The sequence below is a fragment of the Antennarius striatus genome, chromosome 12 (assembly GCF_040054535.1).
Source record: "Antennarius striatus isolate MH-2024 chromosome 12, ASM4005453v1, whole genome shotgun sequence".
Classification (NCBI taxonomy): Eukaryota; Metazoa; Chordata; class Actinopteri; order Lophiiformes; family Antennariidae; genus Antennarius; species Antennarius striatus.
Genome location: NC_090787.1, coordinates 4,252,347 through 4,276,594, shown reverse-complemented (window position 1 = coordinate 4,276,594; position 24,248 = coordinate 4,252,347). Strand labels below are relative to the sequence as shown.

The following is a 24,248-nucleotide window of genomic DNA, read 5'->3' as shown; positions in this document are numbered from 1 at the left end:
CTATGACTTTACTTGTGTTGTGTGTGTGTGTGTGTGTGTGTGTGTGTGTGTGTGTGTGTGTGTGTGTGTGTGTGTGTGTGTGTGTCATCTAAATGCTTTGTGTGTCGCTGCTTAAATCCTCTATATTTCTGTCTCTATTGTGAGTCCAGTTGTGATCCATGTCTGAATGGACCCAGCTACTGTCTGTACAGAGACAACAGAACCGTGCTCTGTTCTGAATCGGTCTGTAGAACCCAAAGAACGGCTTGACACTGTTCATTAAATGAAGAACCTCCTGCTGTTGCTGTACTTTGTGTTCATTGTAAAAGAAATGAATAATAGGACAGAATGAGAAATGTGATTTTTATTTAGTAAAGCCTTCCTCCGGCTGTTCTGCATGGATGTTCTGTTCCCCCTGAATCCACATGGGTCCCCCATGAGTCTAAGAACCTACAGCATGGTTGAACCCGGTGACTCCACATCACCAGTAAGTGTGAACGTGAGTGTGAATGGTTGTTTGTCTGCTCATCATGACCTGGTGACCTCCCCAGGATGTACAGAGCCTTTTGCACAATGTGAAACGGGTCAGACTCCCCACCCCCACGACACCAAAGGGAAATGGATGGATGAGTGGACGGCTGTGAATGTGGACCAGTAACCTGGAACTGCTGCAAAAGATCTTGTGTTTTCCCTTCAGATGAGCATCACGTGACCCGTTTAAAGGTCACTTGAGACTTAGCTGACAGCCGCCTTCATTTCCCTGTGTGGATGTGGCTGAATACAAATCATCCGATAAGAAGGCCGTAAATTCAAATGATTCAGTAAATGAATGAAGATCTCCATCTACTGGACAAACAGTGACAAACACGTTCATGACGGAAACAAACGAATGAGGTCGTGTCTTAATCAGTAATTAAATTTAATACAAATATAAGTTTAACCTCTACAGGATATTTTTAAAAATCTGTGTTTGGTGCACAAACGTTTTGGTCAGACGAGGTTTCCATAACAGAAGCTATTTATGAGATTAGAAACGTTTTTAATCTAGATTAGGATTATCTGGATTTACATCACCCATGGATAACAAAAGATCAACAGCGTTCATCTGCGTGTGAGTTATCCCGTTTTTATGGTCTTAAAAAATTAGAGAAAGTGTTTTTAAAAAAAAAAATTTATTTAAAATTTCAATATCTTGTTGAATATCATTGACACTAACAACCTAAACAACAACAAAAAAAACAACGTTTTATCCAGTGTTTAATCAAAACTATTGAAGGAAGTGAATTCACTGGTAAAGATTAGGAAATTTTTTGTAATAAAATAATTTTAAAAGTAAATCACATATGGGTGACATGACGAATAAGAGATCTAAAACTTAAAACTAAGTGATGAAATCTGTTTAAAAAAAACAAAACTTGAAATTTAAAGCAACATGTTAAAACAAAGAAGTTATTTAAATATAAACACAGTTTTTATGCTAAAATGTATTTGAAAAAGTTATTAAGTAATCACGTGATAAAACATAATTTTAACAAAAAACTCTAAACAGTATTAATAATAATCAAAAACAAAAGTCAAAATGATCAAATCATTTCAAATGAAGAAACAGATTTCAACGCAACGGTAAAAAATATTTCGAAGCACCTTAAGAACTTTTAAGTAGCTAAAAGTGAGCTGGAAAGTCTATTTTAAATCACTTCTAACAAAATTGCTGAATTTTTTTAACCAACAAATGTTTAATTAAAAAAAACCGAAAAATCAACTTCAATTCTCATTTTAAATTCTGCAGTGATCCCCAATCACCGCTTGATGGCGCTACAGACTCAAAACTCGCGTCAACACAAAGCGCCTCAAACAATAACCTGCAGCTTCAGATCGTCCAGACCTCCTGGTTTCAGCCTGAATTTGTAGAATTAGTTTTTTATCCTTGAATTTGTCTTTTAGAAATGAAAACACAACCCTTTATCAGATCTTTTTTTTTTCGTTGTGTTTTTTCAGGCTCTTGTGGACTGAAAATCAGACCTGAAAGAAAGGAAACATGAATATTTGTTTTTTTTATTGTTTATCTGCACAAGGGATGATCAAGGGTGATCTTCATCTCCCATTCAAACCAGATTCTCCTCATCCTATTGAATAATTAACACAATACAATAATACAAATGAAAGGTATTATTAAGATAAGATATTCTTTTATTAGTCCCACAGTGGGGAAATTACTAAATTATTATTATCAGTAATTATTATTATAATTTCATTGTTATATCATTCTGAAATGCTGCTATGAGATTTTAAATCTACAGGTATTTGTCCTCTAAAATGACCCCTTCTGTCATAATGGGAGGGGAGGGGGTGTTCATTCTCACCACCTGTCTCCTTGGGGGAAACACGGATATCAATGCTAATCCAAAAGTACAGTGTGTGAGGAGGGAGGAGGAGGGAGGAGACTGATCCTCATCTTCTCCAAGCAAGTTAACTTTATGACACTTTGTCCCTTTTTTTTTGGGGGGGGGGGGGGGTGAACAGATGTGCTGTATCTTTGAGATTTTCAGTGGGATTATAATATCCAAGATTAACAACAAGCTAACTGTGTTTACTCCTCCCCCCCTGCAGCGACGCCGGCGAGGCTGATCCGTGATAATAATCCCCAGCTGGAGCACAAACAACATCTGGGCCTGGAGAGAAGGGAGGGGGCCGAGTCGCTGCAGGGGGGGCGGCAGATGGTGACACTGCAGCAGCACTTCTCCAGGTAGCATCTTCACCACGGCAACAAGCTAAACACAGCTAATACCCCACCTGCATCGCTCCGGGTGGTGCAGGAGGGGCCCTGGAGGTTGAGGAAGGGGTTGCCATGTCAACCCAAAAACTACAGTAGAGGAATTAAAGTTAGCATTGCGATGCTAACTGTCATTAATTCATCACCAGCATTATTTGGATTTGTGCATTTTTCCTTAAATTAAACTCAATTTTATCTCTGAATTCTCTTCTAACTCCTGAGAACGATGCAGGAAACATTAACTTATGCTACATGCTAACAGCTTTAGCTTGGAGGACCCAGCAATCCAGCCTTTTCTGCATCATTAAATCTTGGAAGCTATTAGCTGGCTAATAAAAATTTATTGTAAGCGACGTCTTGAAGAGAAGATAACCTGTTTATTCAGTTTAAAGACCTATGCCGCTTCATCGCCTGACTCTAGGGGCGTCGGCCTCATGCTAAGCGAGGCTAACGCTACGCCACAACTTATCGATCTACACCAGCAGCGGCGCGATGAAGGGAAATAATAACAAAATCTGTCCAGCCAACTGCTAATGGCCTCTGATGATCTAAAATTCAATCCCATCTGCATATGTTCAGCGAGGTGTGAGATTAGGTGCCCAGTGATTTGCGACCCCACCCCACCCCAACCACACCCCCCATCTACCCAGAGGACATCTGAACCACTGCCCATTTTTTGGGGGAGATGGGTAACTAGGTGTTTTTGTCAGCACAGGGTGACACGCCGGTCAGGAGGTCATTCATTCGTACGTACGCATTGTGGTGCATGATGGGTCCTGCAGGAAGAACGCCCCACCCCCCACTGCAAACATGGATGCACTAAAGCTGTACAAAATTTAACCCTTCACCTTTCGACATCTTATTAAACATAGTTGTATTTTCGTTTTGCATTTGCACGACTTTTTGTTTGCTAATTACACTCTTTTCTCCGCGCTGTAATTGGCTGGAAAAACCGAGGACGATCCGGCGAGTATAAATAAAAGATGAGCGCCGACTGAAGCGGTGACGGTCGCTGCTTTCATCGTTGGGGAGCTCGTCTCATCCTGTGGAAGCGGTTTTAATAAGCGTGTTGTGTCGTGGTCGTGCCGCGTTCCTCATAAAGAGGCTGAGGTAGAATTGGACCGCCGGCGCCGTCTCCGTCAAACTGGGGACCGGGAGGGGGGTTCAAGGCCCCGATAGGGCCGGAACTTGTTTTTCCTCTTTCTGAGAGCTGCTCATGATGTTCCACTCGGGAGGCAGAGACCCACTTTCCCTTCAGTGCCCAATCACAAAACCACGACTGAGGACACGGAGGACCCATATGGTTAGCCTCGTTTTAAACGAGCGGTGCCGGCGAGCATCGGTAGCAGCAGTGCATTGTGGGGTGAGCGATGGCTGAGAGGGTGGAGGCGATGAATGGAATATTACTGGGAATAACATGAATTCTGATAGGAATCCAGCCGACTTGTGTGACTTCAGCGCAATGAGCCAAAGCTTTGAAGGAGAGAGCATCTGGAGCGCAGAGACGTTACCCATGTTGCACTGCAGCGTAATTTTATTTATTGTTACGGGGCCACGGTTAATTCCTTCATTGGTATCGGTGATGCAGATTCTGCACATCTTTTTCACTTTTAACAACAATTTAGATCTCAAGCACACTTTGCAACCGGAGGCAGTTAGGGAACCTCGTGGAACCTTGACATGGGCACGGTGCCCCCCCCCCCAATACTCTGGAAATATTCTAATTCTCGCTCTTTTTATTCGTCTTAAACTTCTTCTGACGACAAAAGCGGAGGTTTCTGTCTGAAAGGATCTTGTTGACTTCCACAAAATGGTCAAGAGGAAGTACTTCCTGTCTGACAACAAGACACCCAACCATCATAGACGTGTTACTCCCCCTTCCTCCTCCTCCTTCCTCACCCGCTGGCTTCATTTAGTCCGGGTTTGTTTCAGGTCAGCGACTGTGACTGCGCTCACAGTAAGCAGCTAGTGCTAATGGCTTCGCCACATGCTTCAGACCGGGGGGGTAGGGTTGGGGGGAAAAAGTGACAGGACAAAATGTCAGTGTGTCCAACATGGATGAACGGTCAGTCAGCGCCCATCAATCATCCACAGCTCACGGGGAACAGCAGACAGAAGCACACGGACATGCCAGAACCATCTAAATGTCAAATGTTTTTCATTTTAATACATTCAATATGAAATATTCTATTCATCCTTATCAATGTCAAACTTTTACAAGTCCCAGGTGGACGTGAATTTAAGCCCAGTGCAATACAAACAATTAGAAAACCAATTTGAAATCAGTCGTTTGGTGTCATCGTCTTTTTAAATTTACGTCAAACTGAAATGTTTATCGATCAGATTGGATTTTAGGTCATTTTCCAATTTTGTAGTCAAGTTAAAATCGGAAATCAATGTCTGAATTATCACTTCACTGAGTTCCGAAAACATTTTAGCCCCTTTGAGCTTTTTGTTTCACCTTTCCCGCCAAACAGTTTGCTGTTTTGTCGCAGACTGTTGGTCAGCGCTTGTTTTTTGTTTTGTTTTTTGTTTTTTTTTGTTTTTAAACAGTTTTCCATCAGTTCAGAACATTCCACTTCTTCTCTGATAACCAATCCTGGAAGAACTTTCAAACTAATCCTTCGGGACCACTGGCGTTAGCTCGAAAGGACCTCAGGTTCCGGCAGAACTCCTCTACGTAGAGTGTGAGCAATCAAGTCTTCAATCTGTAAATTGTGAACAGCTCTGGCTTCTCATTGCAGACAGTTCACAGTTCACTGAGGTGCTCGTCATATCATCAACGTTGCTAAATTGCTTTCCGTCATCGCGTACGGATGCGGAAAAGTCCCAACACTTCGGATTGAGTCGTCCCTGGAGCCGCTGATCTGGTGTCAGCGTAAATTATTAATGCGAAATGTCCCTTTATGGTGAGAAGCGCCATCAACAGGTCTATCAGCTTCACTTCCCCTCAATTCTGTACCTTAGCATCCAATTAGCAGCTTCATTACTGCAAGCGCTGGGCCAGAAAAATGACATCGCCCTGCAGAGATTGTTCATTTCCCCGTTTGCTATCTGCCTTGTCAAAAAGTATTACGTATCGGCGAGGCCGGTCAGCGATCTTAATGATAACAGAGATGTGTGTACAGGACCGATTGTTTGATAGTTTCTACCAAACACTGTCAAGAGTGGAAGCTCACATCAATTTCAGCGGTGACAAATAAAAAAGTTCCTGCATAAAACACCCAGGAGAGTGAAGGTCTGTGGCCCATCTTGCGTCATCTTTTGTAAACTGCTTTGTTGTATTTCGAGGATTTGAGCACGACATTGTGTAATTTTAGTATCTTTAGCAAAGGGCAAACATTCAGTCGATATCTACATAACTGTCTTCTTTAAGTGTTTCATTCTGGTTTCTTCTTGAACGCAGCATGGAGGAGACGGTGCAAAAGCTGCTTCAGAACCAGGACTCTCTGGAGGGGCCTCAGGTGGACCCGCTGGACCTCATGAAAGCCTACAAGGTACAGCGAGGAGCTCCATGCATCATTTATGTGCTGGAGGTGCAGGGAGGAGGAAACTTACAGGTTCAGACAACAGAAGCAGTTTGGAGAAGGTCGGGGAAATGTGTTTGTTTTCAGTCAATGTTCCAGAAAGTTCCCTGAGATGTTTTGGACTTCTAGTCATCATCTCACGATGATATTGGTAACAGCCAAATGTATTTTAGCGGTGCTGGTAGAATTTAAGATATTTATCACATCAGCAGACATTTCAAAGCACTTTAACAGAGAAACCCAACGGGACTCTCCAGAACAAGCATAAGTGACATCGGCGGAATTTCCTTCTTTCAACTTCATTGAGGAAGAAACTCTGGGCAGGCCCCAGACTTTGTTGTTTGTTGATAAGGAAGTAAATTTTCACACCTTGGTTACTGATTTTTGATCCTGTTTGCTTCAGGATAAACTCCTGGAGGAAATGTGGAAGCAGCAGGACAGTCTGGAGGGTCCCACAGAGACGACGGGCGAGACACCCGCCTCGCCCGAGGCCGGCGAAGGATCGGGGGAAATTTCAAAGGACGGCAATCCCCTCCTGGAGCGCCTCAGAGCCCTGGAGGTAAAGTGGATTGAATGATCCGCCTCCCCCTCCTCCCCCAGTACTCCCCCCTTTCCATCACTCCTCTCATCCCTGAAATGTAGGATGGATCGATACACAGAGACCATGTTTTATTGGATTACGCGTGTTTTAGTAAGAGTTTTGGCATAATTGAGCAGCTCCCGCTCAATTCTGTTTTTTTTCCCCAGGATTCTACTGGCTAGGACTTACTGGAAGTTGTAGCTGAGGGCTACATCATCTGGGAAATCTAACATGTATAAAAATAATTCAAGACCGAGGTCTATCAGTTAGGGTGTGACTGATTCATTGAATCTGTCCGGCTCCGTCTGGAAACACCAGGGAGATGGGAGACAGGTGAAACCCTTACCCTCCCTCCATCAGATGGTAATCAGGGAGGAACCAGCAGCAGAGGATGTTATTAACATCCAGGAGGGGGTAATTAAAACGCGACAGAGTCGATGTTTCGTTGAACGAACCATACGCTTCGCGAAAAGGTGACGAGACCGACCATCTGTCGAGAGGTCGGATTGTCCCACCGCGACCTCCAACCAGTTCAACGCGGAGCGGTTCTGTCCTTCAGCGGTTCGGGTGGTTGTTGGTACCGTCCTTCCTGTTACTGGTGAGAATAGGTGTGATCGGGGTTATTATTGGATGTCACGCCTGAATGAGACGTTTGCAGGTGCGATGGTTCGAACCTGGAGGTGTGAGTCATTAATAAATCCGGCGCCACCAGAAAGATGAGATTTTATCGAATAAAAGATGTTTATTTTTCTTATTTTATTGGAATATATGAAGAATATGAGATCCAGGAGAAAGAAATAGATTTTGATTTTAAAGCTTATAACAAATATAAGGAATCATGGCATCCTTTTATTTTAAATTAGAACTAATTGTGATTTATGCTTTCAGAGAATATTATTCCCTTACACCCATTAGTGATTAGTGAAATAAATCCTCCTTACAGTGTCCCAACCTTAATGCTACGTCCGCATGCACATTTCCTTCACAGCCTGGCGTATTCAGAAATAACAATTCATAACATGCTGAGCGAAGACTCTGCTAAAAGCCCCTGAGAGAACACCGAGCAGAGCCTCCAGATGAAACTGACCGATCGATCAATACAAGGCGAGATTTGAATATGAATGACTCCAAGGTTCAACTTGCACAGACTTGAACGTCGCATCCTGATGACATTAATTATGCTTAAGTTGGAGTAATCACAAGCATGGATGCTTTCAGAATTATTGGAAATGATTGAACGTCATTCCAGCGATATTCAATTTCACGTGGTTTTGCTACGATGGAGTACTTAAGGAAAAATCGGACGAACTGTTCAGGATAAGGCTCTGCTTTAAATGGCTTCAGTTTTCTCGTTGATCCCGAGTGTATCTTGCGGGTTTTCATGCTGTCGCGCCTTCATGGTGGCTGCTTATGTTTTTCCACCACATTTGTAAATAAACTTTAAAAGCTGAGCTGGAGAGACACGGCGAGCTGTTCCATTAAGTTGGAAACAGCTTTCCAGTCGATACGGCACACTTGAGCACCTTCCATCCAACCCAGCATGAAAAAATGATGCTCTGGGAAGCGAAACAAAGGGTTAAAAGATAAAAATAAATCAATTGTGCTGAGCAAAAATGAGATGCTCCTAAGTGAGGGGAGATGCAAAAGCAGCTCTTTAATTCTAATAAATCAAGGTTTTATATCTTTATATAATCCTTTTGAGATCAATTAATCTCATGTGGAAATGTGCGGCGTCTTCACAGCGGTAGCGTTTGGGAGTTAAGGTGTAGCTGGAAGCTAAAACCTGTCTGCAAGCCCTGAGGGTTTTTAAACACCGTTCTGAGAAAGGTAGTCTAAAAAAAATTGATTCTGTTGTGTGCTTCATCGTCTCAGGATAGTAATCAGTATTATTTCAGCAACTTGTCATTGGATAAGGTTAAAGTACCGTGGTGATTATCTTGGGCTATCTCCTCCAACCCTCCCGTTGTTCGCCCACAGCACTAAAGTGAAAACAAACTGTCTCAGGTAAAACCACGCTTTAAGATTTACTGGATTAATCATTTTGCTGGAAAGTCAACTCGTCAGCTCCCGGAATGGTTTGTGTTTCCTGCCGAGCCTCACGGGTCCGCGGGACGCCGTCGAGAAACTCCTGACATTTAAAGCGTCGTTCATTTGGAACCATCGTTCTCCTCCGTGGGGCTGCAGGGAGGAAGCCCCTTCCGGCCAACTCCTCATCTCTTTCCACCGACCTCTCCAAAGCAATTACTGTAATTCATTGGGTTTATCTGTGTTTGTTTTGTCTGTTCAGGCCGAGAACTCTGCTCTGTCGATGGAGAACGACAACCAGAGGAAGCAGTATGAGCGCTGCCTGGACGAGGTGAGCGTCGTGTTCTTGCCAACGCTCTCAATTTCCTTCTACATAACCGGAATTGTCTCTCCGTCTCTTACCCTTCTTTCCCTCTGGCCAAACTGCCCCACTTTATTTTTTTCCGTCCTGCCATACTGCCCATGAGAATTTAACGTATTCTAGAGCTCAGACATTTCCTCTGCGGGATTCGTTCCTCTGCATATTAATCTTCCCGTGGCGTTCAGGAGGCTTTCTGTCAGGGCCTGAATGAGCTGAGGTGTTTTGATGGAAAGATGAAAAGGAGTGCAGGCAAATCATTTCGCCACACTCAGAAGATGAAACCTATCATTACTCCGGTGTCACGGTATAATAAAAGCCTCCTCTTCAGAAATCAGAATAAACAGGAAGGAAGCGTCAGAAATGATGCTGTTTTATCTTCCCAATAAAAATAAAAAAATCTATCTTTTCGCACTTTCTCGACAAATTGGATGGAATAAAAACATCAGGATAAACCAAGTCTGTCAGAACAAAGAGGAACTCGTGAAAGACTTTCATTCAGATTTATTCCAGGGTGTGTATTCCAGTATAGATCATGCATGGGCTGTATTATGGTTTATTTATGTGCTACGTTGAGTAGAACATTTAACTGCAGACAGATTCCAATAAAACTGTGTGAGTGTGTGATGCAACATCCTGTCAGGGTGTCATCTCTCATCCCTGGAGATTCGCTCTGATGGTGTTTCCACCGGTCGCTGTCTGCCTGCCTCACCAAAAGTCCGATTTCAAATAATCCCAAAGCTTTAAAAAAAATAAAAAAATTTTGCTTCCTTTTTGTCTGATCAGGTGGCGAACCAGGTGGTCCAGGCTCTCCTCACACAGAAGGTTCGTCTTCTTAGTATTTGAACGATCAATCTAGTTAGCCGTAAAGGTCAGGTAGAGAACTTAGCATTATCATGAGCGTTCTATAGAGACAACAATTAAAAACCATCATTTAAACAGTTTTTCAGTAGAGTTCAGTTGAGTCTTTGGTGGAAATTATGTAACAGCATGTATATAATGTTACTTATACTTTCTGTCATGTGTGTATTTATTGTATTTATTGTATCTCTTGCGAGCAGATGTCACCTGAATTTCCCTTGAGATCATTAAAGTATATATCTATCTATCTATCTATCTATGAGGCCTATCATGTAAATATGATGTGAACCAACTCCCAGGGTTCATTTACAGGTCTTTAAAGCTAAGCTAACTGTGCTAACAGACATGTGTTTAATTTGTTTGCATTCTTGATAATAGCTCCAAAGTATTACATATTACATAATGTAACTACAGGTGTATTTCTGAAATACAACCCCCAGTAATGCATGCGTCTCCTGTTTTTCGGGTGTTTCTAGGACTTGAAAGAGGAGTGCGTGAAGCTGCGGACTCGCGTCTTTGACTTGGAGCAGCAGAACCGAATACTAAGCGTGCTGTTTCAACAGCGTGTCAAAATGTCCACGACTCCTGTCTCCCAGGTAGGATCACATGGAGGATACAAACACACGCTGACAGACCGACTCCGCTTCAAGGCTGCTTGAATTTTAGATGAGCAGCGTTCTCACCATTGGATAGTTTTTAAAAAAGCGACCACAAAGCAGAAGAAATCTGCCCAGAACTCGCTTTAATTTGTTGGGATGTGCAGGTTTATTACGGGAAAATGGTTCATTTACGCCTCACCACCTTCCTCCAACTAGTTCTGCAGTCGAGGTGGCATTGGCAGAGTGCACTACAGGTCATGAAACAAGCATTACCGTACCCAGTTGCTTGTCTTATTTTATGCTAATCATGTCAGAAATTAAACTAATGCTGAGCCTGGTCTGCGATCCAACCGAAGCCGGAAAGTGACAGGTCAGAATTTGGAGAAGTGTTGCTCTAATTGGAATGCCCTGAACCGTAGAGTAGTGGTCTGGAGGATAATTGGATACAACCTGTAGCGCTGTTAGCCGTCATGATTGTTCAGATGCTGACTTTTACTCTTAACTGCACGTATATAAGCTTTAAAGACGGGTCGGTTCCCAGATGTGTCACCAAGATGCCAGCAGGAAGAAAGAAGAAGTCAAATATTACTGATATATTTTAATTTTGGACAGCTATTGTCAGAACAGTTAGGATTAAAAACTAAACAATGATGCTAATAACGTTTATTTATCTAACACCACTTTCACATAAACTTATTGTTTGCCGTTGCGCTGATCCTCATGCATCTTTTGAAATTATTCACCTTTCAAGAGCTTCTAGTGGAGCAACAAACTGCAGTTATTTGTTCCCTCTATGGCAGCGCTGATATTCAGTATGACAGCACTTTGTAAAGATCAATTTTAACTTTCACCCTTTCTCCCTGCAGACTGTGATGCATAGGTTTGTTTATGTAACCTTGCTGCCGGGCCTGATTTGGCTGCTTTGATCGCACTCTAACAATAATGAGAGCGCTCAGCGCCGGCCAGATGCATTTTAAACTGATCAGATTCACTTAGTTTTAATGTATGTTCAAAGCGTGAATGATGAGATGGGCGATTAATAATGCAGGACTTACAGATTTGTTTTGTTATAGCGGTCAGGAGGTTGTGTTTTCGCCGGTGTCAGTTTGCCTGCCTGCCAACAGGATTACACAGAAAAAAACTTGACAAATTTTCACGAGTCAGAAAAGCACTTGCGAATTTTGGGCTGTGTCTGAAACCCAACAAACCCCCATGAAGAAGAACAGACAGCAGTAAGGAAAGATTTCCTTGTAACAGTCAGAAACCTCAAGCAGGTCCAAGACTCAAGGTGGTTAAGACACCAAAAGACCCTCTGCTTTGTCAGTTTTCCAAACATCTGATTTAATTAAGGATAGTCGGTTGTTGTTGTGACTGCTCAAGCCAATCAGATTGTTGCTTTCGCTTCTTCCATACTTTATATATTCTGGGTGAAACCTCAGCTTTCTAGCATGGCCTCGGCGTCACACGCCCTTTCCCTGCAGCTGTGTCCACCAGGCCACGAGTCCAGCACCTGCTGAAGTTTTCACGCATACTCGACCTGTTACGGCTCTAATATCTCCAAATAATTCATAATTCATGAGAGGATTTCACAAGCAAGAATCGAATCTCCCCAGGGTATGCAGTGATAAATAACTTTATCCTCCTCAGACGTCTAAATCAGATGTGTTGCAACGGCTGAAACAAATCTCCTCAAGTGAAGCTGACTGCATGAATCTGAAGTCAATTGTCTGACTCCGCCTCGCATAATTGATGGAAGATGGCACTTTTGATGGACGGATGATTCTTTCTGAGATGAATGTTTCAAGAGAAGCCCTGATATGGATGGTTGAGCCCAGCTTGTTGGCCCTTCATATTCATAAGGGTGTTATCTGTAATTGACAGAAATTTTGAGGTATTGAACTGCAAATTCTGTCGGTGTCATCGTGCCAACAGGAAAACACACAAAACACAACACGCTCAAAATGAAGGGGGTTGAAGAGCTACTAAATTTTCATGTCTTGATGTGGTCGAGTTGCCCCTCACTCCTCAAAGGTTTTGTGTTTTTATTGGAAATGAGTAGAAACAGGAATTGATTTAGGAGTAAAAAAGGTATTTTCGATATATATTTGGGTTAGTATTCAAGATACAGATGATAATTAATATATAAGGACACATTGCTGAAAGAAAAAGTGAACCAAAAAAAGTGTTAAAATTCTGTTTTGATGGATCTAACATTCTGACAGTCCAATGCAACAGGCTGGGAGTTCCTGAAGCTTCTAGGAAAAACGGAGGTCCATGATAGGAGACAATACCGATACCAGGAGGAATGACTCAGAGCTTCAATATCAATGCTTCTGAGTCGATAAAGCAGAAGGTTTCAGAAGAAAAAAAAAACAGTCCAAAACAACAGATCCAAATCCAAAAACCAGAAGCAGGAAAGAAAATAAAGCTAAAATACCAGGAACAGTGATCTGCTCTGAAAGGGGAAAACAATCTATATCAGACTTTAGGCACTGAGATTGTGAGACAGTAGAACACAGGTGGGAACAGAAGACAGAAGGGACACAGTTGGGAAAAAATAAACGACAAGTGTCAGAGGTAAAGACACAGGAAAGATACGACAAACCGACACAAGACAGAAGACATTGGCACAGAGGGAAAGATTTTGTTGTTGATTTTCAAGCATTAAATTTAGGTTTGTATTGATTCTCTTCCTTTGTCTCAGTCAAAACGTCGATCCGAACTCATCTAAAAGTTTTCTCAACCACTCAAACTCTAATGAATGGACTCTTCTGCCTCTAGCAGAGAGTCTTAATCATGATGCCAAAGGCAGGCAGCAGATTTAAGGCTGCTTCAGACAATCTCTTTGGATTGTCAGGGTTCTCGGCATGGTTCTTCTCCTCTGATGAAGGCTCTGCATTCAGGGGATCGTTCTGTGATCGCTACTAATTAACAGAAATAACTTTTTTCCTGAAATTCTCATGGAAAGTTTAGGAATTCCCACTACAGTTCATTTAGCATGCTGCCAGTTTAGCCGAGCGGAACGCCGCGTCCATCCCCAACCTTTTCCGGAAAGGTCAAACTTGCCGACTCCAGTAGGGGTTCTGTCTTTGTACGAGAACTTGAAAGGAACGGCGCTGAGATGCTGCAAATAAGGGTTGCACATGCTGACATTTTCCCTGAGTGGCAGATTACACATGTTTTTACTGTTAATATACTGTTTGTTTCTGGGATGGTCGTATCTTTGGCCAAAATCATGCTGTCCTAATGCTTTCTGTCTTCATGTTGTTTTTGTCTGCGGGTGTTTTCGGTCGTTTTAAAATCATTTGACTACGTTTTAATCTGGAAATATTTCACATTTGCACGTGTTCTCCTATTCTGTGGTTATGGATTCTCTAGTAAAATAATCAAAAAATGAAGCAAAATAAGCTGTTTTGTCATTTGGTGTTAATGTGCACCAATAAGTTGTTCCTACAATGCAGAGCAAAATAAAACAATACAACACAACATTGCAGCAGCATGAGGAAATATAATATAGTTTTTATGTGCCAAATGCTACCATTGATTCACTAATGCAGCATTTCAAGTTATGGAGGAGCCCACATTAGTGGTGTAAGATAATTAATTCATGCCTAAAGCTTGACTATTAACTACAGCTGTTCTATTTGTCTCCACTAAAGTCGCAAACAAAACTTATGAGAACGAGCCTCGCATTTAAATCGCTGATTTCAAAGTTTGATTTCGCTGTGGCCACCTGCTGTGCAGCCAAATAACATTTGAGTTGTGGTTATGGTCGTATCCACTGTGTTTAGGGGGATTTATGAGATGGGGGTGCATCCAGACAGCAACAGTGGTACGAAAAGTTTATTATTCGTTTAAGTTTATTCCTGGGATGCTGTAAAAACAGTTTTTAAATGAAGTTGTTCTGGCTTTAATTCTTGGACTTGTGATTGAGCGTCCAATTGCGGGAAAGACAACAACGGGAGCCCAAACAACAAATTGTAGGTCATGAAACCCAGACGATGATTTCAACTGTTATTTAGGATAAGATAATCCTTTATTCGTCCCACAGTGGGGAAATTTATCCAATAAAGCTGAGGAGTGAAGCAGCAACCGGTGATTTTTGTCTTCAGGAGAAAAACTACAACTGATTCTGGTTCTGTGTTTTTTTGTTTGACTTGATTTGTAATGCATATTTGAGTTTGAATTCGGTTTTTGACCCTTTGCTATTTCCGTAGCTGGTGTGACGTTAGCATTTAGTTAGCATTTATTAGTTCATCCAAAGAGCAAAGAAAATACATGAGCACATGTAATATTTATTTATCATGTAGTAATTCCCACTATTCATTAGCAAGAAGCTAATGACTTAAGACGTATAAAGTAATGTGTTTGTGTGTGTGTGTGTGTGTGTGTGTGTGTGTGTGTGTGTGTGTGTGTGTGTGTGTATGTGTGTGTATTGTCATTAATGGACTCAATTAATATTCATTAACTGAATGGATTTCTTTCCTTTCCCACACCAACAATTATACCAAAGTAAAGGAAATTAAGGACACAAGTTTGTTGTTTCTCCCCTTCATTCAATTAATTTTTAAGGGCGGCAGCCGTTTGGGAAGCATCAGAACTTCTACGGCGTTCCTGCAAGTCCCAAACAATCACGTTTGTCTGACTTGTCCTTGTGGCTCAGCCAAAAACGAAGCCCGGGTCATTTCCGTGTCCCCATCAGTGATTAGTGATGGAGGGTTCTGAGAAGGGAGACGCGCACTCTGGTTGTTAATCAGGTTTCCTGATAACACAGAGGTGATTATGGATGAATTATTGAAATTGAAAATTGTGTTTATCACCCGCAAGTTATGCTTGTTGTGTTTCTTTATCGCGGAGCGCCTGTTCCCAGTCACGTCGGCTGACTGAGTGAGGTTACGCTGTGCGATCTTTGCTTGACACACAAAGGACGACAAGGGAGGAAACTCTCAGCACATGAATAAAGGAGGTGTTGTTTTGTGTTAACAGCTCAAAGTAGTTGCTTAATATAGAATTCATCTGGTAGCTTAGCCGGCGTAAGGTACAGGAAGTCCACGCAATAGCACCACAACCGGGACCTTTTTTTTTACGTTGACTTCATTCAACCACATAAAAACAAGCTAAAGAATCCCGTAAGCCCCTCCCTTTTTTCATTAAGTAGCCTATCAGATGAGGGTCTATCCTTCCCTACCCTACCCAACCCTGACCCTAACCCTAACCCACACACTTGAGGGTCTTGACATCATGAACACAACTGAGACACTCATGCTAGTTGGAGAAAGTTTTGGTGTATGTATCTTGAGGCACTGCATTAGCCTTTACAGCTAACATCTGTCCTTTCGTTGTCTATGATGGTCCTGTTGGACCGTTAACGGTAACGTCATCTCCTGGCGTCCCTCTGCCACTGCGCTCTGGCTGTTAAAAGCGCGGCTCTCTGACAGCGTCGTTTGTCACGCCGTTATTGGAATTCTGTGGCAGAGCGGCGCTCCGGAGAACCGGGCCTGCGAGGACTTGAGACAGCGGCGGTTGCCTCCTTTCCGAGATAAATTTCCTTAGAAGGCTGCAGCCGCTGATAAAGGTAAATATATAATAAAGTCAGCTTTATTTGCGTCTGCAAGGTGCTTTTAAAAGCGTTGCTTGAACTCGTTTCAAAAAGTCTAATTTACAGTATTTACCACTTTTTTTTTTAAAGAGACTTTGCTTTTCCCGTGGAATAATTTACTTCACGTTGAACCGCATCCTGTTGCACACCTCGTTTACTGTTTACTAGAATAAAAAGGAAAAAGGTGAGGTGGGTACACGGTGTACATTATCGCCGCAATGTACGCACAGGTTCTTCATCAGAAGCTCCTTCAAAAGTCAATACTTTTATATTTAACAGCCACTTGACTTCGTAAAGGACATTTGGTGTTCAGACCGTATACCAGTATGTATGTAGAAGATGCATGAACGGGCCTCTAGTCAGTTAAGTAGAAAGCTAATGTTAGCACAATGTGTAGCAGATACCACAACAACTAGCACGTTTATATCCATCTAAACCCTTAGTTATACCTGTCGTTTCTGGATTCCGCGTTTGCTCAGTTTATCTCGGAGCTCCCATCGGGTTTCAATTGATCTTGACTTGTTCCAAAGTCAACAACTAGCTGATACCCAACCAACAGTCTCTGAAGCTTCTGTGGATGTTCCACTTGCATGATCTGAGAACTTCAAGGTAAAGGTTTCACTTGAAATCATGTGATTCGAGAGACGGACTGACTTTGGAAGGTGCCCAGACTCAGACACACCAACCTACTGTATCTCCAAGTGTTCTTTCAAATCTCGTCTGTTACGTTTGATCACAACCAAAACAGACCTTTACAACACCAAACTCCACAGCTATTGGCTGCTGGGGTCTGCTTGCTTCCCACCGTCCGGCTCCTGCTTCCCACCCGTCTCGGTCGGCTGACACCAAAGTGAACGTCTAGTCAGAATCCAGCCTGGCAGGCAAAACACTGAGCAGCAGCAGAGAGAAACAAGGGCAGAGGGGGTGAATGTGATGTGAAAAACAAAGACAGGATGGTGTATTAATGACCAGGGGGCCTGAAGACAAGGCACGGGATGAGATGCTAGTCGGTGCGTGTCATAGTGAATGAGGTGAGCGCAGTGAAGAGGGGAACTGTTTCAAAGGCAAGACTGGCGAGAACTGGTCTGAGGGGCGCTTGAGTGAGTGTAACCTTGCTGTGGGCGGCTCAGGGGAATGCACGGGGGAATTTTGATGAGATAGTGAAATTTAAAATGAACTCAGAAGTCCATGAAAGCTTAAGTGCGTCGTCCTTGTGTGTGAATGTTGATCAGCAGCTGGGATCGGTTGCGGTGAATCCCAACATGACTTAAGAGCAAATTAGATATGATTTAAACCTCAGTAAAGACACACAGCTACGATCATGTCCATGCACATAAATAAATGTGTTCTGAAGATGTTAAGAGATGTTTGCAGGAAATCAATGAAGTGTAAACGTGATGTTGAAGGAATTTTGGCCCCAAGGTAATAACAGTAAGCAGGACAGCCAATAGGAAGGGAAGACTTTAGGACAGGGTACTCAGAGGCTCTAACCCATTGTAAATTAGATTAGCTTGTGCAGACATGTCTTCTATTACAAATCAAATCCCTATCTGAATTAACATTCAGGATAACTTCATCAATGACGGCTGAATTTTTATACTGTGTAATCAGTTTTCTTTTTATTTATTTTACATTCAAACACACAGGTTGGTGTGTTCAAGTCTTATAACATCTCGTGTTTGAAAACCTAACCTACAAAGTGATGGTGGGAACAGTAGCTTCACAGGTGGAGGGCTCTCCAGGCAGATCAGGGTCAAAGGTTAGATTTTTACAACTAAATGTGAATAAAAATGGATGAATTCACAGAACTTTTGGTCGCCTGTGATAAAAACATCGGCAGCATTAGCATTTCCTCGGTGGTGAAGCCCTCGTGTGCTGCAGACCGACCAGTGGAGGGACATGCTGGGTTATTATTCTGACAGAAGGCTGGACGGCTGCAGGGAGAGGGAGATTTATTTTATTATAGTGTCTGGCTCTGTATATTTCTGACTATTAAAGGACATGAAACACACAGAGAAGTTTTGTTCTTCTTAAAGGAGTATTCTGCTAATTTACTGCTGCACACTAACGAAACAAACTATAAAGCACCTGCAGTTTTATTGAAAGTCTTTCCAGATAGGAAACATTCATTCAAGACATCAACATATTTCATTTTTAGGAACAACATACTTTTTAGTCGTAAAAACGGAAGTGCTTTCATTTTAAAGAGCGTAAATTAAACTTAAGATTCAATAAAATGAAAACACATATTGAGATTCGCTCTTCACTTTGAACACAACCTCTGACTTAGGGCGTTTTAAAGCGTATCACTCGTCAAATCTCAGATACCCTTCGACATGCTGGCGGTAATTAGCTCCAAGTTTAATCCTCACAAGCGTGGTCAAATGTGGCCTTTTCCCGAAGTGCTGGTGAAATAACGGCTAGCATGGATAATAAAATAATAGGTGAATATTAATGAATGGACCAAATCAAGTGATTTGGTCCCAGGCTCCCTTATGTAATTATTTCCTTTTCATATTAATTATTGCTAACAGATGACACTAATGACTTTCAGAGGAAGCCGGCCACGGCAGCCATGCAAATAATCAATGCTATTTTAAATGAGATCAAAATTCTTGACACTTTTTGGTCCCTCGGATTTGAAATGGTGCCGATGAATAACATCATTCAGATCTGCGGTACAAATGTGTGAATTTTTACATATTATTTTGTAAGATGTTTTTGCATCTTTGAGGAAAGGGGAATAAAAAAATCAGGAATGCTCTTACCACATAATATGTTCTGAGTAAATCCACTGTTATAGAAGAAAAATATCTGGTCCTTCAGACAGATAGTCGTGACCATTTCTCTACCTGCCACACTTGATTTTGTCCCTATTGTTATTTTGCTCTCAGCTCATTCTGCACATCCCTCTAGGATTGATGAAAGCTGTATGACTCTGTTATCTATGTTATCGCTGTCAGCGGGAAAAGCGAAACAAATAGCTGAAAGTGGCTGTAAACTGAGTAGAGCTGGAATAATGGGATGTGTAAATCTGATTCGGGTTTTCTATGAAAAGATCAGATGGAGGTTCTGACGTTACGTGGAACTGTTGCTTCAGAATAAAGTGTTCTGTCCTCTGGTCCCCATAAGGTTCTCTCACTCTGTTAATCAAACACACACATTTCCAGCTACATGCGGGTGATTTTCATTCATTAATGATAAAAACATAACTGCACAGACACGCACAGCTTTTATGCCTTCACTTTAAGATGTCTCTATTCTGTCGGCACTCATGCTGCAAAATCAGAAAGACATAAAAACACAACTGCACCCGTCTAATTAGTGGATTGGAAAAAATAGCATTCCGGTCCTCGGTTGGCCTCTGGTACGCCCGAGACATCTATGCATCGTATTATTGATGCCTTGGCAGAGACAAATGGAGAGCCATGGGGCATCTGTGTGTGCATCATTTAAACCAAAGTTTCAATCTATCGAATATGAAGTCAGACATTGGCTGGATGAACAGATGTTGTGTTCATTTGTGTAAATGTGAAGTATGTTTGTCACAACTGGTAAATCTAGCCTATAAACATGTTTCTTATTCTCAGTGGTATATTTGATAGTTATTTATTTTTAATTGTATATATTAATTGTGTATATTAAGGTCCATCACCATCTGCAAAAACACCTCCCATGCATTGGTTAATTTTATAGATTTTGGACAATTTTGTTTTTTAAAATTTCTTATTTGAGGTTGATGGAAAGGTAAGATTTTATTTTACAAATCTACGGATAGTGGCAAATATTTAGGACCTCGGCCAGACCGCCACTATCAGACTGTGACCGGCAACTGAACGCAGATTTAGGGAAGCTGAATTTTCCAGACAGCCTTTCAAAACCTAAGCTCAGGCCAGATTTGGAACTAATACAGTACCATTCAAGCATGATTATGATGGAACTCTCTGTCTCCTCGAAAGACTGCATAACAGATGCCAATGAAAGCTAAATATTCAGAACTAGCTGAGGGTAGAGCATGAATAGCATGCAGTGAAGCTTTGTAAGTTGACTGTAAGGGCCAATTTTTACACTGGACATTCAGTTTTCTGGGCATTGGAGGGTTTAGGAATTATGGCCACCAAGAATATGAGAATAGCTGCAGAAACATCAATGAGCAAGAGCAGCCACTCATGGTGTAGCATGCTACACCTCGTCACAAGGTGGGGACCGATCCCCCTGGTTGTGTGACCCAACCAGGGGGATTTACTGATGCTCCAGGACCGAACACAACCAATAAACTTGAGGTTCATCACTGATGATGAACCTCAAGTTTAGTTTGCACTGCCTGTTATGTCTCAACAAACTAGCATGGAACTCATAATTATCAGTGTACAATTCCTACGAAGTTGAATGATACAATAGGTTTGTTCAGTTTGACTGGTATATGGTCCAACCCTTGATGAGTGTTTGTTAAAATTGGATCAATAGTTTGGGGAAATAATTCAAACGTACTAGACCGACCCCTGTCTGGATCGGCATCAAAATGTAATTGATACTTTCCAACCTCAGCCTTTCAAGTCTGGAGAAATCCATCTGGTAGTCTTGATATAATTCTTCTAAAAAAAATAACAAACCAACAAACTATCGGAACAATGGTGGAAGAAGGTCATTAGTTGACTTCTTCCTTTACATATATCAAAAACTTACGACATACTTTATACCTTTTGTTTCTTGTCTGATATTTAACAGGAGGTCCAAAGAAATGGAAAGGCTGGTATTCCTGCTGGAAGGTGGCCCAGTCTGCTGAGCCTAACATGCCCACGCAGTAGTGGGAGTGGGAGTGAACTGTCCCTGTCCAGCGCTGGTAGTGAGTACTCCAGTGGCTCCCACACCTGGGCAGAGGGACGTGGATCATCGAAGCAGGTAGGTTTCTTTAATCTTCATTTATAATGAGATTTTGACAAAAGAAGATGTCTCTTGTCTGAAGAGATTCTGATCATGTCCCCTTTGTGGCAATTGGGTCAAACAATTGATTCATTTCTGAATACCTTTTCACTAATTATACGATTATTGTAATGCACAGTGCGCTACAAGCCGGGACAAAAGGATGAGTGCTGGCTCAGTATCAAGCCGACATTCAGCCGTCCTTGAGCAAACTGACCTGGGCTGGAAGGAGGGTCACATTCTGAAAGGCCTGAAGCGTCTCCAAATGTGCAGCTCCAAAGAGGCATCATCACTTGCGTCTGTAGCACACTGCAAAGATTGTATGACCTCCAATGAGGGGATATATTCACTGGGCGTTAAGGGCCCACAGGGTAGCCCAGCCAAGCAAACAAGTAAACTTTTAAAAGCCGATGCAGGGTTGGCTGCCCTAGACTCTGATGACACAGAGGAAGACTCTCCTAAAGTACAAAGTACTGATTCCTGTGAACAACCAGCAAAAGACCATCTTTGTTTGGAGAAACTGGACGTCACAAGGGATGACGACAACAATTTTCAAGAAGACCCTCTAAAAATTTCTGAATACTCTGGTCATTTCCCCTCACCTATAACAGACAATTTTTTATTTCTGGGGGGTCCCGCGGTCAAACCCGGTGTGAGCCCGACAGATAGTCTTATGCACCTGGAAGAAAAAAACAAAGACTACCTGGAAAAGCACACAACTTCAGATATGAAGCTCAGTGACAGAAACAACAACCAGGAGAGGGCTACTGACCGTAAATCCAGACTCGATCTTGTCAAAAGACAACAGGATAAACTTGCAGTGAAGCAAGTCGAGGCAGAGACAAGTGACATGAGCTCGTCTCATCAACATGCTGCAAACAGAGCTCTGAGCTGTGCGAGTTCAGCCAGGCAACGCAGCTCCTCAATGGAGGTACCAAACTGCAGAGACCAGGCATGTCAAGCTAGCAGTGAAAGCCACAACTACACCATCTCCGAGTTTCCACAGAGGAAACCGAAACCTCAGCCTTGCGATTCAGCAAGAAAGGCTTTCATTCTGCGAAGTAAGAGTGCAGATGGAGGACAAGAACAACAAAAGCATACACATTCTCCACTCCACCAAAAGCTTATCAAGGGTCACAGATCCAAAGGACAGTCAAACCCACCTGGGCACGGTGTTCCTACAAAAAGTGCAAACTTGAGCAAAACACATGGCTCAAGCAGGGGAGCATTGTCTAAAGTTGAAAAAGATGAGGAAGTTACAGAATCAAGTTCAAGGTCTTTCAAGGGTGTGCAACAGCAGTCTCCCCTTGCTTCCCCTGTGAAACATTCGAAGACTTTTAAACCTCCAGGGATCAGCGAATGCACAAAGAGTCCAACTAAATCACCTTTACAAATCACTAGACATCAGTCCAGCAATGACACTGTGGAAGAAAGCCTCTTTGACAATTTACCCTGTTCTCCACGAAAACAACGACGCAAAGACCAACACTGTGATGTTTCCCATACAGAACCTCGGTCCCCGTCCCCACCTGCACCCCCAGGTCGAACAATTTCTCTTCACCTTAGGCCCACTTGTGAAAGCTTACCAAAAACACACAAATCTGCAGCTCAGACTCAAAACTCCACTACTGGGAAGATCAACTCTAGCACCTCCAAACACCAACAATCGATCACGACAAAAGACAATCAACAAATTGATATACAACTACTGAAGGATGTCTGCCATTCCCACTCATCCAGTATACCGCCCATCCCAGTTCAAGAGTCACATATTTCAGAATTGTTCCAGTTGTCTGTAGACAGAACTCCTACATTCCATATTGAAAACGGTGCGCCCTCCATATTGCCAAGTCAGAGTGTCTTACAAAGATCCCAACAGAGCAGCAGTGAGCCAAAACTTTCAGAAGTCTCACCTCAGGTGTACTCCAATGTTTACTACCAGGGCTTTGCAAATAATTTTCAGAGTTCATCCTCAAGAGCAGTAAAAATGGCTCTTCCGGTTAATGCCAAATCCCATGAGGCCATCTCTGGACAGGAAACTGGAACGTTTCTAGTTTTTGGACGACAGGGCAAAGACGATTCAAACCCGACTGCAAAAGGTGCCCGCACCTTTCAAACATTTACATGCGACCCTCAGATGATATACGAATGTGGTGCCCATGACAAAGCACGCAGAAAGATCGAGACCCGCTGCAGCTCATTAGATTCTGATCCAGTTCATCCTGTTGCATCAGACAGTGGTGTGATGCTGGATTGGGGATTTGATGAGGAAGGTTGGCTATTTAAACGCTCTGTGTCAGTGTCAACCAGACCTCCAATCAAGCCAATAATGGGCATGAATGGGGCCAAGGCTCGTAGCCAGAGCTTTGGTGCACGTTATATGGACAGACCGAGTTTCAACAGATCTGGCAAAGTCCGTACCCAGATCAAAACCCACTCGGGGAGCTCCTTGAACTGTCTTAGTGATGTCCTTCCAGGAAGTATGAGTTGCTCCAGTAGCTACCATTGCCCGATGAACCGATCCTTGTTGAACAACTTCTTGATTGAAGAAGGCTTAACGGTTCCCTCACATTTAGGGTCCTCCAGTGAAAGACTTCAATGTCTTAAGCAACAACGAGAGCAGGCTAGACGCCTTCAGATTGAGCAACAATTTTCCAGTGCTTTTGGCGAGCCAGTTTCTGAAGAACCAGAGAGACAAAGTACTATAACCACAATTGAAGAGAAAGTGATGCTTGGCATAGAGGAGAACTTACACAAGACGCAGGAACAGGAGAGAAGTAGTGAAGTGAAGCAGAAATCTGGATCATCGCTGGCAAACTGGTTTGGTTTCCGTAAAAGTAAGCTTCCTGCTCCAAGCAACAAAAAGACTGATTCCACAAAAGTGAAAGAGGACAAAAGAGAGCAGAAGATCACATCGCTTCTGGGGGGAAAGCAGACAAAGTCTGACAAAAAGAGAGACAGAAGAAAAAGTGATGGAAAAGACTGGTAAGAAATCTTTTGACTCTCGTAACACAATACCTGAGT

At 42.5% G+C, this 24,248-nt stretch overlaps 1 protein-coding gene across 5 annotated transcripts in view; it reads left to right on the top strand.

Annotated features, from left to right (window-relative positions):
* Positions 1-24,248, top strand: part of LOC137604934 (nck-associated protein 5-like) — a 39,505-nt gene that overhangs the window by 4,838 nt on the left and 10,419 nt on the right. For all 5 annotated transcript variants that reach the window (XM_068329188.1, XM_068329187.1, XM_068329185.1 and 2 more), the window contains exons 2-9: positions 2,590-2,725; positions 6,159-6,249; positions 6,683-6,838; positions 9,147-9,215; positions 10,029-10,067; positions 10,580-10,699; positions 21,030-21,203; positions 21,364-24,209. In XM_068329188.1, the coding sequence (XP_068185289.1) occupies positions 2,697-2,725; positions 6,159-6,249; positions 6,683-6,838; positions 9,147-9,215; positions 10,029-10,067; positions 10,580-10,699; positions 21,030-21,203; positions 21,364-24,209 (3,524 nt within the window). In that variant the 5' untranslated portion in view covers positions 2,590-2,696. The remainder of the gene's footprint in view (positions 1-2,589; positions 2,726-6,158; positions 6,250-6,682; positions 6,839-9,146; positions 9,216-10,028; positions 10,068-10,579; positions 10,700-21,029; positions 21,204-21,363; positions 24,210-24,248) is intronic.